The sequence below is a fragment of the Trypanosoma brucei genome, chromosome 10, assembly GCF_000210295.1.
Source record: "Trypanosoma brucei gambiense DAL972 chromosome 10, complete sequence".
In the NCBI taxonomy this organism is placed as follows: Eukaryota; Euglenozoa; class Kinetoplastea; order Trypanosomatida; family Trypanosomatidae; genus Trypanosoma; species Trypanosoma brucei.
In genome coordinates, this window is record NC_026743.1 from 200254 (window position 1) to 216470 (window position 16217).

A 16217-nucleotide genomic window follows, 5' to 3' on the forward strand; every position below is an offset into this window, starting at 1 on the left:
TAGGGACACTGTTAGATGTTGTGTTTCAACGGATTCCTGTCTGCCCCAACCTGCACCCTTTACCTGCGCTTCTACTTCATAGATTTATCTGCTTGTTCATTTCACCCAGAGATACACTGCTTTGAGCACAAGCTGGTTAAACAAATAAATAATATATGTATATGTATATGTACTTATTAAGGGTGTGATTGCGAGCTGCCGTCGATGCCACCGGAGATTCATCACTGTTGCCTTCACATTTTTCCCCGTATTTCTCCCATCGTTTTCCTTTAAAACATAACATGGGTACCCACGAAGGACTTGATAGGTAAGACGGATTTACCTCCTAAAATTCCCTGGTCGATATTACTCCGCCATTGGAACACGGTCGTGCTGTTTCCCAGCGGAAGACGGTCAAGAGTTGGTAGAAAATAGATAATAAGGAACCAACGGCAGCGAGGAAGTCCTGTTTGTTTTAAGTAATTTACAGTAAGTACATATATACCACATGCCGCAGGATAAACGATTAATTATAACTCGGGCGGTTCTCCACAAAGTGCAGCGTGTTTGCGGTAGCGCGGATGCCGCGTCGGCGGAGGGTATCTTTATTGAATTTGTTGTACCCGCGGTGGTAGTAACACAGTGCCCAGAACTAACGGGAAAGTACGTCTTCCAGCTCCCCAACCGCACGTATGTGATGAATGGCCGCACGACATGTCTTATTGTTCCACGCCTCCTATCAGGTGGCGCGTTTAAAGTAAACAAGAGACACGGCTATTACGACGCTGTGGTTACGGCTGAGGCCATATGCAAGCGAGGGGATACAGAGGCTGCACGGCGGGCAGCGCAAGTCGCCAAAACGTTTGCCCACTTTGTTGTAGACTCGCGTATTGTATCAAAGCTACCGTCGTGCATTACCGATGGGGCGGTAGTGACGAAGGTGGCAACAATGAAGGTCCCATCTACTGTAGCCGACGAAAAATCTGATAGGAAGAATGAGCAGGGGCGAAAAGGTTCGCAGAAGCCCCCAGATGGGGCGATTGTTAAAGGTAGCCAGCAATACGTTGAAACGGAAAAAGCGCCAGTGGGGATGCCCCCGCTGGTGAAACTTTCAAGGAAGTGCATTACCCCCCTGCACAACCTTGATGAGCAAGGTAATCTAACCCTCCGCCTTGCGCAGGGAGCATCGGGCTCTGTTGTCCGCGTTCGCCAAGCCGGGCAGCTTGTGGTGCGTGTCGGGCACGGTGGGATGGTTCCTGGCGAAGTGTGTGACAACGCAAAGAGTTTCGTCTACACTTTGAAGCGGGAGTTCCCAACAGTGTGGAAATACATCCACGAGTTTCAGATGACGTCCGCGGTAACGGAGCCCATTCGCTTCATGGAGGTTCACATACAGAAGTAACTGGATACGTGTATGTTTTAAAACCTGAGCTTATTGAGTCTCTTCCCCCCTGCACAGTTCCTTTTCACTCGGTTTGTGTGCTGTTCTATTTTTTAGTTCTACCCGCGTCTGCCTTTCCCCATCCCCATTATGTTTTCTTTTTCGCAACCAGCATCTTGGTGTGTTATTCGTATCAAGACTAAATTGTAAGGCGAGGGAGAAGGGGGAACAAACTTTGTAGGAGTGTAGCCGGTATCACAAAGAAACACCCCACCAGAGTTGGGACTCTAGTTTTGTAAGGTATCAACGAGGCGTAGGAGTACGTGTACTTTCGAGCTTCTGACTCCGCCGTTGACGATTGTTGTGGCTTTTGTTTATTCATTGCAGTTCGTTATCCCGTGAGCATCTGATGCAGAACGTTATCCTTGCCCATGACGGTTCGGTTGTTGCCCCACGTCGGTATTCCACAACGCAACAGCAGACGGCCCAGCAGCCTAGCTCATCCACACACTCGACGCGTAATCAGAAGCACCACCATCAACAGCTGCAGCAGCAATCGGATGCAGATGATAATTGCGCCTATCTGCAACGCCACTGTATTCCATCAAAGGTAGAGGGTTTATTCAGCAATGTGTTGAATGATCTCCCGAATGACCCTTTGCTCCACATTGTCGAGCAACTACGTGCCAGTAACAACAGCAACAACCTTAGCAATGGCGGCAATCCCCCTAACCATAGTAAACAGGCAACGAATGAGTCCATACGGGAGGGTGCCACCGGTAGCGGCACTATTGAAGGTAAGGAGCCAGTCCCACCAACTTCACCATGTGCGCCCTTCACCCGAACTGCATTGGTGAGTGAGGGCTTGAATCCTGAGCCACCGACACGCGGCAACAACCCCGTCAGCGGTGCTGAAGACCCTTTTGTGCATTCTATGAATGTGGCCACAGAGTCTGGTTGCCGCCATGTCGGTGAAAATTTGAATACCCCACCAGCGAGCGTAGATGCGGCGGGATTATCACTAGCTAACGCGACACCAACGACGACACCTCTAACGACATCTGCCACGCCTTCAGTAACGACGTGCGAGCCCATGAATGCCTTCACGCTTGCATCTGGGCGAGCAAGGACTCCAACGCCGCCGGCATTTTCCGAATTAAGTTGCACCAACTATCGTGGGAGTGTCAACGGTGCGCGACCCGCTACCCATGCAATGCGGCCGTCATCAAGAGGGAGCAGCCGGAATGAGGTGGTTCAGGGGGTATGTGGTGTCCGTTTTGGGGCAACCAACGACATATTCTATGGAGGGCCAATGCCACCCACACTGGATCGCGACGAAAGCACACGTAGCGACCTTTCGGCCTTCAGCGTGGCGTCCATGGACTTGCAAGACTTTCTACAGGAGTTCCGCAGCGCCAAGGTCGAGAGCGTAGGGGCAGAAGCGAAGATGGTGGATATCAACGCCCTCTCCGACATCATTCAGAATGTAAATATTCCACTTCCAGATACTCCAATCATTGCGGACTTGTTTGATGAAGTTAGGAATATCGCCGCACTGCGCTACGACACTGAAGCATCACCCGATCAAGCGAATGACATGGAATGTCAGAAGCGCATATCGGCGACAACGACAGTGGTGACGGGGTCTGAGTCGAATTTAATTGACTGTATATATTTCGAAGCCTTTCTAGCGCGAATGGCGTTCATGATCCAAGGCCGTTACCCGATGGAAGTCTTGCGCGGGACTTTCTATTCTATAGGTGAGTCGGCTCGGCAGAAGCCATCGGCGGATGGCGCAGCACAGCCCTCATCGGTGACACCACCACAGACAACGCAGCAGCAGCAGCAACAGAAGGTGTGTGCAGAAGATATCCGCGGCCCCAGCACAAGCTCCTTTGGTGTTGCGACTAGGCCGTACCGTGTGGCTGCAAAGTCGGGTTGTAGAAACAGCAACAGTGGTGCACTCTCCGCCGACAGCAGTAGCAATACACACACCTCTCCAACTGTCATTCCCACCACCGCCGCCTGCCCAATAAACTGCAGTGCAGCAGAACAAGCAGCCGAGCCCTCGGCACTCCTTAACGGTGTGCCACTCGCCATATGCGTGGAGGAGGGTCTCTGGCGTGGGCTCGGCTTGCCTGCAACTCGTGAAGAAGTGGAGCGCGCCCTGCATACTCTTGGAATACCGGTGGACGGCAACTACAAGTGTCACGTCAATGACTTTGTGCGCCTGGTCACCGTTCTGACAAGTGGAGGGATGTCAGGGCTCTCGTGTGAGAAAACGTCACCTTGGGGCCCTGTGGGGATTGGGCGTGAGAGTTCATTTCTGCAGCAGCCGCAGGAATAAGTGGGCCACATCGTTGAGGGTAATGTGACGTGGCTTAACCATGCGTCCCCACCTGCTTATTCATATGATGTGCTGATGTTTTGAGCAGTAGAGGCGGTCGCGGCAGGCTGATGAGGCACAGATCACATTAAGTGGGAAGAAGGAGAGTCCATGAAACAAGTGGAGTGGGGAGGGGAAAGTAAAGGAAATTGTATGATTGCTATCAATTAATATAATGCTCTGCGGTCTACCAAAAATAAGAGGTGTGCCGTCCCTACCCCTCCTGTGCTTCATGCGTGCAAAGTGGAAAAACTCCACGCGCGCACCTTTGTGTCTATATATCTATATATTGTTATATATGAATGCATATGATTGTTCATCATTAGTTTGAAAGTGTTTTTTTTTCTTAGTTTGGTTTGTGTGTAAACGTTTCCTTTGGTTAAAGTTTGTGTTCACGAACCCGATATGCGCGTTTCTGCTTTCTTTCCCTCCGTGCGCATGTGCATGTGTATGATTGCTTTTGTCGCTTTAAACATTCAACGTATGAAAAAAAGGAGTCGGCCCCCTCTTTTGTCTTGTTAATTTTTGTATCTCCCGTGCATGACCTTCCTTCATTCTTCTTTTAGAGAGGGGGGAAACTACTAAATAAAAACTTTCATCATTTGATGTTTCTGTTGTTATTAAGCGTCTGCTACGTCTTCTTTTTCTTTTCTTTTTTTTGCTGGGGATTTTTTGACTGTCACTCACTTCACTCCCCCTCCCCCTCCGGTGCATGGAACGAAGGCGGTGACGATATTCAGCCAAACACAAGGGGGGGAAGGGGAGGTTTGTTTTTCTTTTCCTGGTTTGTTCGCTTGCGTGTAGGTGCGAGTTCCCCAATGTTTTGTGCGGTGTTTCCTTTCCAAAGTACGGGGAGGGGAAGAAGGAAAAAGGAAGGGTATCACATATGTTGTATAACTAAATGGAGGAGGGAAAGAAAGTCAGGAGGAGAAATAGAATAGAAAGTGAGTATGAGCGAACAAAAGGACGGAAGATTCGTGTGAGTGAAAGTTGCGGAGCAGTTCACTGTCGTGTCATCGTTATTAGTGTTTATACTACAACCTTTTTCTTTTTTCCGGTGGGCCTCTTCCTTTTTCTTTTTTTCTCTTACTCACCATTTCAGCGCGGTTCCCTCTTAACCCCGACCAGGTACATCCACAAACTCACCCTTTGCTAAGGTTACATGCGGAAAGGAGGGAAAGGGAGAGAGTGTGTGCATGAGTATATAAAGATGCGTTTTTGGCGCTGCTTCTGGAACGGTTGTAAATGTGATGGAGTGCCATGAATGAAGCGGAGCATTCTTTTTTTAAAAAAAAAGAGAGAGAACGTTGAGGATATGACGTAAACGGTGCAAATGCTTTCCACACCTGCATTACCCCACCACACTTCCCCTACAAGAAAAAATAATTTTTTTCATGGCCTTTCTTTCTCTCTCTCTCTCTTTTATTCTTCGCACCTTCATTATGTCGTAGTTCGTCATTTGTAGCAGCTTCCTTGTAGAGTGGTGAGGTGACTGGCGAAGGGCAAATTCACTTATGCTATTTACATATTCCACAACTGATGCCTAGGAATTATATTGCATCAGCTGAACGCAAGTAACTGGAGCGGTGTCATGCGCAGTGGGGGAACTTAACAAAGCGCGATCAGATACGAATGGTTGGTATGGGCGTCAAATCAACGAAGGGAGAGACCAAATGGGGAAAGGTCAACTCACATTGGCTACATGAATTCTTGTGTTAACCAGGTGTTAAAACGGCAGCTCCTAAGTTTACTCGAACTAGGCGTAGGGATGCGATTTTCGCGCACCAACTTGACGGTGATATCCCCCGTTGTGTTTTGTGTCGGCAATTTTTTGACTTCCACTTATTGTTGGTGTTGCCCCATCACGGTGGATCACACTTTTGACACTTTTACTCACCTGCAGTCGCGCAATTGAATAATAACAATAGCGATAACTGATGAGCAGTTTTTTGATCCCTTGCTCTTTTTTATTGGCTACCGCCTAGTTATAAACCCACATTTGGGTTGGGAAAAGGGAGGAAAGAAACGAAGCAGTTAACTCAATCGCGAAGCCGATACACACATTTGTAAGTGTCAGGAGGAGGTGGCATGACATTAGGGCCCACAACCAGAGTAACTGTCAATGTTACGGGTACAGTAACTGTGCCGCTACATCTCAACGCGCTTGAAAGCCTCGATGACGCCCCCCTTCAAGAGGAAATCATGAGGGAGGCGGTTCGGCTCTCACTGGCGGAGCAACTGGGTGGATTCGACAACTTCACGGTTACTTCTGCACGCAAGGGTGGTAATCATGTCTGCGAGGCGCGACTGGATGTGGGCGACCTCTGCTCAATCATTGCTGACGTGAAGAACGCTTATGAGCATGGAGAGCGACGGCTTCGAGAACTGCAACAACTGGTCACTGCGATTCGTGAACAGTTGAAAGAAAGCGGAAGAGAAGGCGGGAGCGAAGACGAGGACATCACCGTCCCCGGCATAGTAAAGGTCGTGAGTGACATGGTGGAAGATGCATTACGAGGACCCGGTGAGTCTTCGCTTTCAGCGGCCATCCGCGAGGTTTCGAATGATAAGAGTTGGTTGGAGGAGGTGCCTGTTGGAGATCGTAGCGGCGGGGCGGCGAGCAAATCTGATGAGGACAGCCCAAGTGGAGTCGGTTACACGCGCTTGCCTGACAGCGGTGAAGACAGCAATGGGAGTGAAAGACAACTGGAGTGACTGTGGGGACTCCAAGCTACACTGCTCTTGATTCGTGTTGTCGTTATTTCTTTTTCTTCTTTTCGAACCAGGGTCACCGTTGCGCTGGTCCAATCTCGGCATGAGAGTTTCATGAAACTAGCTCATGTTTTCCCCCTCCTTCCTGTGATGTCCATATTATCATTGAAGAGGGTTGTGAAGCCCCATCACACGCTCTTAATACATAAACAGAACTAATTGCTTTGGTGTGAGCCGTGGTATCCATTAAGTGGAAGTTAACGCAGACGACATGCTCCGTGGCGTGACAGCACTTTTGGAAGCTATTGACGAACGTGCAGAGCAACACGCCCGTCAGGCAGTAGAAAGGAACGTCGAGATCAATGTGCCATCCTGTTCTACGGAAGGCCACGACCCTGCACAACAGGGAATATTGAGATGCAACCTTCCTGATGGTTCAGTTGCGATTGACCCCGCCGGGTCTGGTGTTGTCCATCTTCCAACATTCCCGGAGCCACCCTTCCCACTCCATGGGTTTGCGGCGCCTCCCCATCATGATGACGCCGTCGCCCCTTCCCTTAACACGTGGAGTCACATAGAGGGCAATGGAATTGCAACAACAGCATCTGCACTCGCGGCCGTGGGCAGGGATTCCAGTTCGCCTCTTACGGGGCAGAAGGAAAAGCAAATTGAGGCGCTAACTCAAATGGTTCAGCGGTACCAGGCAGCGGCAGAAGTTGCAAAGCAAGAATTGCTGCAACAGTCTCTGAGAGTGTGCAAACTAGAGGAAGCACTGCAAGACACAAAAACGGAATTGGAGGAACACAAGGTAAAGTCGCGTTTGTTGTTGGAAGAGAGCCAGCGTCAGTGCGAGGAGCTTCACGCACGTCTCGAGCGCAGGAAAGAAAGTGTCCCATTTTACCATAGTGATGATATCCCGGGGCAAGCGGAAAGTCACTTCGAAGGGGTGGAGGGTGTCAAAACCGAGGAGGGAGATGTGGGAGATTTGAGAAACAGCGTTACTTCCTTACAGCGGCAGCGTGAGTGGCTTGAAGCGCAAGTGGCGGCGGGGAGGCGTGAGACGACAGAGTTTCGTCAACGGCACAGCGCAGTATTGCAAGATCTGGAGTTCCTCAAAGCAGACCTAAAGGGGGTGCAAGAGGCTTTGGACAGCGAAGTAGCGGCACATAATCATAGCAAAGCGCTTTTGCAGAGCCGACAACGTGAGCTAAATGAGTTGCGAGCGGCTGTGGAAAGAAATGGAGGGACCTTCACCGCCTCTGGGGCCCTTGTTGCTTTACGTCCCGATGGAGGGAAAGAAGGTGATGTGCTGCTTTCCCGCCAATTGTTGGAAAAACATAAGGCGATGGAAACGGCGCTGCGTGATGCCGCAGAATGGCGTCGACGATGTGAAAGGATGACGAATAGGCTTGAAGAAGAGCGCACAGCACGTGTATCCATAGAGGCGCCCTATCCGATGGGTGAAGTGGGCGAGCCGCATAGTGTCACATTTTTCGGTGAAGAGTACAACGGTGTTGTTGGCCAATTCATAGGGAAATGTGGTCATGTTCTCGATTCAACGGCACTCCACACCGCAAGACTGCTGCGTCGGTCGTCACCACTTCGAATCTTTACAATGGTGTACATTGTTTGTCTTCACGTACTGATTGTTGTGGTTCCGTTAATGCTGTCCAGTTAGGTGGTTGACCGATGAGTGATGAGGTGGCTTTGTGCGCATACAGTTTAATGGCAACATGCGGAGTGTGCAGGCGAAGTTGCATTCCGTGGTGTTCACTCCTTCGCAATGCTTGCCGCAAAAAGCAGCGGCCTCATACTACCTTTCGGTCCCTTATTGGTTTCACTCCCTGTTCGTTTCCCTGTTGAAATGATTGTTGATGTTTCTTGACTGAGTTGCTCTTCCTCCCCCTAGCGGATCAATTCTTTTTTTTTCTCGAAACTCACATGTTTTTCTTAACCACGATGTGGAATCACTGCTGCAGTTCCAACAGGAGGAACAATAGAGGTAAAGAAAGTGGTAGATATAAAGACGAGTAAAAGCAACCAGCACGATGGAGTTAATTGATCCCGTAGTCCCCTATGGTGACCGAGAGGTGCAAGAGGCTTTGCGACTGCTCGAGGAGCCCATCATCGTATTTGGTGAAACAATGTCAGAGCGTCGGCAACGTCTACGCAAGCACATGGTGGAAAAGGGATACGGAAGCTTGGATGCAGTCCGCGGGATACAACATTATTCAGGCTTCACTGCTGCAGCTGCGGCAACTCCGCGTGTTGGCAGAATGATTTCTGGTGCGGTTGAAGCAGGGGGAAAACTTTCCGATGCGCCATCAGAACTCGTCAAGAAGCGTGTGGCCCTACTTCCTGTTACGCTGGAGCGGGCGGAACGGCGGATCGCAAAACTAAAGGAGGCGTTTGTTGCACCCACTGCCGTTCGTGCCGCGCACCACTCGATGGTTGACCGGCTGCGCGGCCTCCGCTTAACGAAGTCAGTTCGCAACGTGAAAGTTGTTAGACAACGTGATAGGCCGTCGACATCTGAATCTGCGTCTATTTCAGAATTCTTTTGCATGCCCTTCACCTGCTGCGCGGCAGTCCCAGCGTTGGATCATATCGCGGTAACTGGTGCCGTGAACGGTGTCGTAACGATGTGGAGTGCTTCAACTTGTCGTGCTCTTGGAAGTGGATCCACGTGTGAGACTGGCTGGGGGCCAGTGCGGCATCTTGCGGCGCATCCCATTCAGCCACTCTTTTTTAGCACAACAATGTTCGACTCGCGCATCGCAATGTGGCGCATTTCCACGCAACCCCTGGACGATACGAGTAACGCAGGTGAAAGTGGCTCCAGCGTGGACGGTGCTAATGGTGGAACAGGTGCAGTTGCAGACACCAACTTGTTCCTCAAGCGAGTGGCGCTAAGTAGCTCGAAACATACAGCAGGTATTAACCGAATCGCAGTGGACCCCACTGGTGTTTGGCTCGCTTCTGCAAGTGATGACACCACTGTGCGCTTGTGGGACATCAATGACGACACCCCACTTCTTCCGCTGGTTTCTCACAACGGATATGAAGATGTGTGTGGTATCCTTGATGTGCGGTTTCATCCAGACTCATCACTTTTAGCTACAGCTGACAAAGCAGGGCGCGTAGTTGCGTGGGATCTAAGGAGCGGGGCGGTCTCCTTCACCGCGGCTGGGAAACACGGCGGTCATTTGCAAGCCTGTACATGTCTTTCATGGTCGCTGTGCGGTTTTCGGTTCGCTACGGGTGGTGCCGACAACAATGTGCACGTCTGGGATGCGCGTTACCTGTGTCGCGGAGCGGCCGGAGCCCCATGCATACTGGCGGGTCACGACGACGTCGTCACATCCGTGGAGTTCTGCAGAAACCCCAGCTTCCCAGCCGTCCCAGCCGCACTCGTTTCCACATCTCTCGACGGAACGGTAAGATTATGGGATATGAATGCCACGGGTGCAAGTGTGCAGGTGTTGCGAGGGCCTTCTCCCGTTCGTGGACAGTGTTGGCCCGCAGAAGGGGGGCAAACGGGGGAAACGTTGTTTACCGTAGCCCATAGTAAGTACTGGTCGTTGTGGAGTTGTGTTGCGGATGGGGAGAGTTGCGAAGTCACTCGCAGAGAGACAGAGGACACTGTTGCCTCGGAGGTGGTGACACTGTTAAGGGACGACGTCGTGACGAGTGGCTTCAGAGAAGAGGAAGGCGATGGGGATGACGAAGAGGAAGAGGAAGACGAGATGATGGCATTGCGAAAACATAATAAGACAGCCACTGGGGAAAGTTGTTTGGCCCCCAACAATGGTGATGAATGTGCCCACGAAAGCACCGATGATGATGAGGATGAAATGCAACTACTGAAGAGAAAGTAACTCTTGGGATTGTTACTTCAGGTTGCAACATTCATCAGTCTTCATTCTCCCGAGTTTTGGTATCTGGCGCCAACAAAGGGAAACGCAGTGGCCGCAGGACTCCATGGACTTCTAGTCGCTAGCTTCAACTCAAATGCGACACACTGGGGGGGGGGGGGTTGTTTTGTGCTCGTGTAATCCCTTCAACGTGTACTTTTGTTTGTGGTTTTCCGACCTTCTATTTGGCTGATAGCATGGACCCTTTTCCGTTTTATTCTCTTGTTTACTCTCTCGCCACATTTTTTTCCTTTTAATGAAAACCGTAGCATTAACCGTAGCACGACAAAGTGGACGGGGGAAAAGAAGGAAAGGGGGAAGGCAAATCAGGAAGGGAGTTGATAAAAGGCCCGCAACTTTAAATGCCACGTGGAGGAGTCCGTTCTGATTCACACGTGGCGGCAGAAAAACCGCCGCGTTTACCTAATGCCGACTATTTCATTGACTCCATCAACCCTGATGATCCATCATCTATAGTTGCAGCTATGCGCTTCCTCATTGAAATGTCTGCCAACCTTTCGGATCACGGAAACCAAGCAGAAAGCATTAAATGTGCAGAGTCCGTTCTCTTACTGAGACGCGCACATGAGAATGCAGTAGCACCACTCATTGGACCGCTCGTTGAAGAGGGGTTGTTACCTCTTTGCAGTGTAGATCACGCCGCAGACATTGTTCTCCGGTGCAACAGCAATGCTGTGAGCGCCTTTAACCAACGGTGCTTCGACATGGCTGAACTGTTTCTAGGTAAGGCGCTCTTCTTAACTGATAGTCGCACTACCGAGGAGCTGAATTACTTCCCTTCTGCGGAAGCACGCCGCCTGCGCCTACGTGCCGCCACACTGAACAACCTTGGTTGTATGGAAAAACGCCGTGGAAGATTGGAGGAATCGCTCCGGTATTTGCGGCAGGCCGTGGATATGGAAGTGGCACTCGACAGGACAACTGGTGGATCACCGTCAACATACCTCAACATGTGCGCCGTACTCAACGAACTCCAACGGCATGACGAGGCGGTTATTGCGGTTGAAAACGCCCTTTCTGCTATGAACGAGCAGATGCTTCGGCAGCAACACAAGCAGCAACTACCAACATGTGCTATGATGCTCGTGGTGGGGTTATATAACCTGGGAGTTTCGCTTGAGCTACGTAACCGCAGCGGTGATGTCGAGAGGGCAAAGAATGTATATCAGCAGGCATTGGAGGCCAGCCGCAAGTATTTTGTTGATCCGGCATGCCCAACAGTAGAAATGGCAATGATGGCAATCCAGCGAATGCACGCAGACCCGGTGTTCAGGGAGGAGCGACTTGAGAAGGAAAAGAAGGAGCGTGGTAAGGCGGCAAAGGGACCACTACCACCTATATCAAAAGCAGCATCCGCGGATCATTTTTCGTCGGCAACAGAACCGCCGCCGCAACAACAACAAGCTGCACAAGAAACCGCTACGTCAGTTATGTCTGTTATACCAAGCACTCCAACACGCATCTCGTCGGCGTCGAAGGCGTCGATATTAACCCCGCCCCTTTCTTCGGCCACTCGACCGCAGATGCCCAGAAATATGCTACCGGACCACGAATCGACCAACCGGAAGGGGCCCCCTGAGCGGTCTGTTGCGCCCGATATGCAGAGGGAGCCCCAAGGAGGGAGTGAAGAAGAGTCCCCGGGACCGCAGGATCCACAATGGTCATCAACGCCAGGTGGAAGACCGTCGTTTCCACGGACTCAGGCGTCAGCCTGTTCTCCACCATCGCCACAATTCACGCTTTATCGACCGGAAACACGTCTGGAGGCATCTGTTCAAGAGGAACAACCACCACCTGTAATCGAGATTGAGCCGGAGTCCACCCAACTGTCAGCGCCCGTACCATTACAACTGCTGCCCCAACAGCGGCAAAGCGAGGAAGCGTGCTTAAACCCTCTTGAGGATGCAAAAGCAGCCCCATGCAGTGAGTCTAGTTCTGCCAAGTCTGCAGCTGCGTTGGTGGCGAAGCCAGGGGTGCCGGGTCTTATGAAAGTGAACACGCAGGTAACTGAGTGGCGATCCGGGGTAGTCCGCGGTCAGTCGCCGAAGTCTTTGTCCGACGAATTGCGTGCGCAAACGGTACCGGAAGTCACGAAGAAGGCCCCCAGCATGGGTTGGTCGGGCTCTTCCCTATTTAGTCGCTTGGAGAGCATGTCGGTTAAGAGCGGTCCCTCTTCGCAGGATCCTTTCGTGTGCTCAACAACAGCTAAACAAGCTGCCTCAGGACCACTGGGGGCCACAAAGCGGTCGGGCATTAGGCCACTGGTGCTTTCCCCTATTAGGTCCCAGTCGCTAAAATCGGGAAGCACAGCCAGTGCCGGGGTGTCGGACGGGCAACATCGCATTGCTCTCTCCTCTGTGTTCGAGTCAAAGGATGCGAGGAAGCTAAGTAAAGGATCTAGTTCCTCTCGGTTAGATACGATGAGTCTCTTTGGTCGACGTCGCTTTGCAAGCATCACATCGCTTGCACCTAAAGACAGTTCGGAAACGGCTTCGACGAGCCGGCCTATCCTTTCCGCGCAACAGGCTGCCTCAGTGGAAAAGCATCTCATGCGCGCCCAGCTTGGACAGAAAAAGGCAGAGGAACTACGGGGAAGCCTTTCCGCAGCAGGTCGCAGCGCTGCACTTGCCAGGGCGAAGGAACGAGAGCAAAAGCGTCTAGCCAAAGAGGAGGCCAAAAACGACGTCGCATTAGCAGGGGTGCTGTATGAGAAATTTGTTGAGGGAATGCGCACTGATGAACTTAGGCGCTGTCACCGAGCCGCTGTAGCCATTCAGCGTATATGGCGTGGTAGCCTCGCGCGCACACTGCTGACAAGGATGGTTATTGCCTCCAAGAAGATTCAAAAAACTTTCCGCATTTACCTCGTGAAGTTACAGGCCATTAGGCTGGCGGAAAAGGTGATGGAAGAGCGGCGGCAATCCGCACGGTTGAAGAAGGAAATGGAAAATGCCATAATAATTCAGAACCGTGTGCGACAGTTCCTACGACGACTGGAAATACGGAGGTGCTACCTGGCGCGGAAGATGCGTCACCGAAATGCAGCGTGCCGCATTCAGCGTGGTTTCCGTGCCTTCCTCAGGTGGCGTGAGGAGCACCTCGCGGCTCTCATTGAGGCTCAGCGAGCTGAGGAAGAGCGAATCTATGAAATGGAGGTACGCGCTGCGCGGCGTATTCAGGTGGCTTATAGGTGCTACCTGAAGCGAAAAATGGAGTTCCTCTTCGAACAGGAGCAAGAGCGCCGCAAACATGCCGCAGAGGTCATTCAAGCTCGGATGCGCGGTGTACTGGCGCGCGCTTGGTTCCGCTACTACAAGGCTTATCACTACGAGCAGGAACTCAAATCGGCAACTAATCAGAAGCGAATCGTGGTGATGCAAACAGCTACGAGAGCCCTCCTTTCTTCACGCCTTCGCAGACGGATGGAAATGGACTTACTTTACCAACTCCAACAACAAATCCTGAACAAGTATGCAACCAAGATACAGTGCCAGTGGCGCAACCGCTTAGCGCGTATCAAGTTAGATCGATTGCGTGCAGAAAAGGCGGTGTTGGAGCGTCGGGTAACGCGTGTTAAGCGGTGGTACCAGACACGTGTTCTGCGTCGAAGTTTCCTGCAAGTAAGAGAGAACAGGCGCCAAAACGACGCAGCCACCTGCATCGCGCAGTGGTACCGGATGTGTAAAGTGAGAGAGAAAGAAAGAGAAACTGCACGATACCATGCAATTAAGGCACGTGAGGCTCGTTTGGCGCGTCTTCAGGCAGACTCTGTTGTGCTGCTACAGGCCAGTTGGCGGGCCCATAACAGTTTCGTCTACGTCAGAAGTGTGCGGAGTTCATTCTTGCGCCTTACGCTCTGCGCGGAGTTCTTTCAGCGTATTGCCAGGGGGTTTCAAGGACGAATGGAACTCTTCGCGTATAAGTGTTTTCTCATCCGTCAGGCACAGGAGCGCGTTGAGGCCCAGCGTCGAGCAAGGGCCGCGTGCGTTGTTCAGCGTGCCTGGAGGTGCGCATTTGCAAAGGATAGGGTGGTGCATATGCGAAGATGTCACGTCGCAGCAACCATGATCTCAAAACACTATCGTGCTCGCTTATGTAGAATGGAGCTGCAACGGCTACGGGAGGCCAAGAGGTTCGAAGAGGAGACGGCAGCAGCCATGCGGATACAGAAGGCCGCACGCCACTTCTTACGCCGTCTGGATTTGCTTCGTCATGAGAATCGTAAAAGGAAGCGGAAGGAGAGGATGTTTATCCTCATGCGCCGCGACGAGGCCGCGACGACGCTCCAGGCGATCTGGCGCGGACGAGTAACACGGCGAGTACTTGAAGAGGAAAGGAGAGAATTAGCGGCATTAGAGGTGCATATCCGGAAGGTGCAGCGCGCGTGGCGAACGCATAAATTCCGCTGCGGAATAAATGCGACGGTATTGAAGCATACTGACCTCCGGAAGAGGCGCTCCACAGCGGCGCTCAAGATTCAATGCTTCTGGAGGAAAATGGTTGCTGCAGAAAAGGTGGCCGTCCTCCGTCAGTTGCATAGGCGCCGTGTAAAGAATGCAAGAATTATCCAGCGGTGGTGGCGGTGCATGCTGGCGAAAATGGAGTTGGAGGCGCGTAGGTTGAAACGACAAGAGGAAGTAGCGTATCAACTCTATTATATGGAAAGATGGGATGAGGCCGTTAGTCTCATTAACGCTTTCTTGCAGACAATGCTCTCGCAGCAGCATAGGCTGGTGGTGAAGAGGAAGAGACTACTTGAGCAGCTGACGGATAAGGAACGGGAACGGTACCTCCGCAGACACGCGGCCATTATAAAAATTCAAAGGTTCTACCGCGGACACTACGAGCGTATGTATGCACGTGGGGTTAGGCGAAAGAAGATGGAAGAGGAGCAACGCAAACGCGAACAGGAAGCCTTGGAACAGCGAAGCGCTTTGGCTATACAGTGCGCTTATAGGGTGTTTAGGGCGTGTTGTGAAGTCACAGCACGTCGTAGGGCAAAGAGAGAGAAACAGTTGGCCGAGGAGCTGGAACACTACACGACAATGGATCCACAGGATGTCGTGCGCAACCTGTTCTGGATGCACGAGTCACATATGAAACGCGACCACATCAGGGGGCGTCTCAATGTCAAGGCGCGAAGCGACAAGGCTGCGGTCGTGATTCAGAGGGTGGTTCGACGCTGGCTTGCAGAACTCCGTATGGCTCGCAGAAGGGAGAAGAGCAAAGCACTGAGGGCTGTTGCAATCATTAAAAGCTACTGGAAGAAATACCTTGAGTGCAAGCGCGCTAATCTGTTAGAAATACAGAGGCGTGCGGCTACGATCATTCAGGCACAGTTTCGGGGCTACATTCACCGATGCGAGTGGGAAGAACGGCGACAAGCATCTGAGAAAGAGAAAAGACAACAGGTATTGGGAGAGAATAAGTTCGACGCTACGGCCACCGTTCTGCAGTCCTTCTGGCGTCGCATCACGGCGCAACGCTTGGTGAACCGGATGCGAGAGGAGCGCATGGAAGAAAAGAACTTCCATGTTACCAATGAGGCGGCCCGTACCATTCAGCAGGTGTATCGGTGTTATAGAGAACGCCGCATGAATCAAAATCAATGATGTAAACACAGCAGTTAGTTATTATACTAGATGTTTTATTGCAAAATTCACCCTCCCTTCTCTCCCCACGATCCGTACATACACTTTCGTCTTTACTTCTTTCCCCTCCATTTGATGTTGCTCCTCTATCTTTGTGAGAGCGGTGGGATGAGGTTGCTTACGTTGTAATGCAGTTTTTCTCAACCCCATGTCTGTATGACAGCAGTGCAACG

At 51.5% G+C, this 16217-nt stretch overlaps 7 protein-coding genes across 7 annotated transcripts; all 7 read left to right on the forward strand.

The window, feature by feature from the left end:
- Positions 1-487: 487 nt before the first annotated feature.
- On the forward strand, positions 488-1381 carry TbgDal_X1010 (hypothetical protein, conserved; the record flags this gene model as incomplete). Its single annotated transcript, XM_011778984.1, has 1 exon — positions 488-1381. One exon carries the CDS (start codon positions 488-490, stop codon positions 1379-1381), a length of 894 nt encoding a protein of 297 aa, XP_011777286.1.
- A 388-nt stretch (positions 1382-1769) lies between these two features.
- On the forward strand, positions 1770-3707 carry TbgDal_X1020 (hypothetical protein, conserved; the record flags this gene model as incomplete). Its single annotated transcript, XM_011778985.1, has 1 exon — positions 1770-3707. One exon carries the CDS (start codon positions 1770-1772, stop codon positions 3705-3707), a length of 1938 nt encoding a protein of 645 aa, XP_011777287.1.
- Positions 3708-4351: 644 nt separating this feature from the next.
- On the forward strand, positions 4352-4687 carry TbgDal_X1030 (hypothetical protein, unlikely; the record flags this gene model as incomplete). Its single annotated transcript, XM_011778986.1, has 1 exon — positions 4352-4687. One exon carries the CDS (start codon positions 4352-4354, stop codon positions 4685-4687), a length of 336 nt encoding a protein of 111 aa, XP_011777288.1.
- Positions 4688-5834: 1147 nt separating this feature from the next.
- On the forward strand, positions 5835-6461 carry TbgDal_X1040 (hypothetical protein, conserved; the record flags this gene model as incomplete). The annotated part of the gene is made up of 1 exon (XM_011778987.1): positions 5835-6461. One exon carries the CDS (start codon positions 5835-5837, stop codon positions 6459-6461), a length of 627 nt encoding a protein of 208 aa, XP_011777289.1.
- Positions 6462-6729: 268 nt separating this feature from the next.
- TbgDal_X1050 (hypothetical protein, conserved) lies at positions 6730-8136 on the forward strand (the record flags this gene model as incomplete). Its single annotated transcript, XM_011778988.1, has 1 exon — positions 6730-8136. The coding sequence occupies one exon, from the start codon at positions 6730-6732 to the stop codon at positions 8134-8136; it is 1407 nt and encodes a 468-aa protein (XP_011777290.1).
- A 370-nt stretch (positions 8137-8506) lies between these two features.
- TbgDal_X1060 (hypothetical protein, conserved) lies at positions 8507-10336 on the forward strand (the record flags this gene model as incomplete). The annotated part of the gene is made up of 1 exon (XM_011778989.1): positions 8507-10336. One exon carries the CDS (start codon positions 8507-8509, stop codon positions 10334-10336), a length of 1830 nt encoding a protein of 609 aa, XP_011777291.1.
- Positions 10337-10734: 398 nt separating this feature from the next.
- TbgDal_X1070 (hypothetical protein, conserved) lies at positions 10735-16005 on the forward strand (the record flags this gene model as incomplete). Its single annotated transcript, XM_011778990.1, has 1 exon — positions 10735-16005. One exon carries the CDS (start codon positions 10735-10737, stop codon positions 16003-16005), a length of 5271 nt encoding a protein of 1756 aa, XP_011777292.1.
- Between the last annotated feature and the right edge of the window lie 212 nt (positions 16006-16217).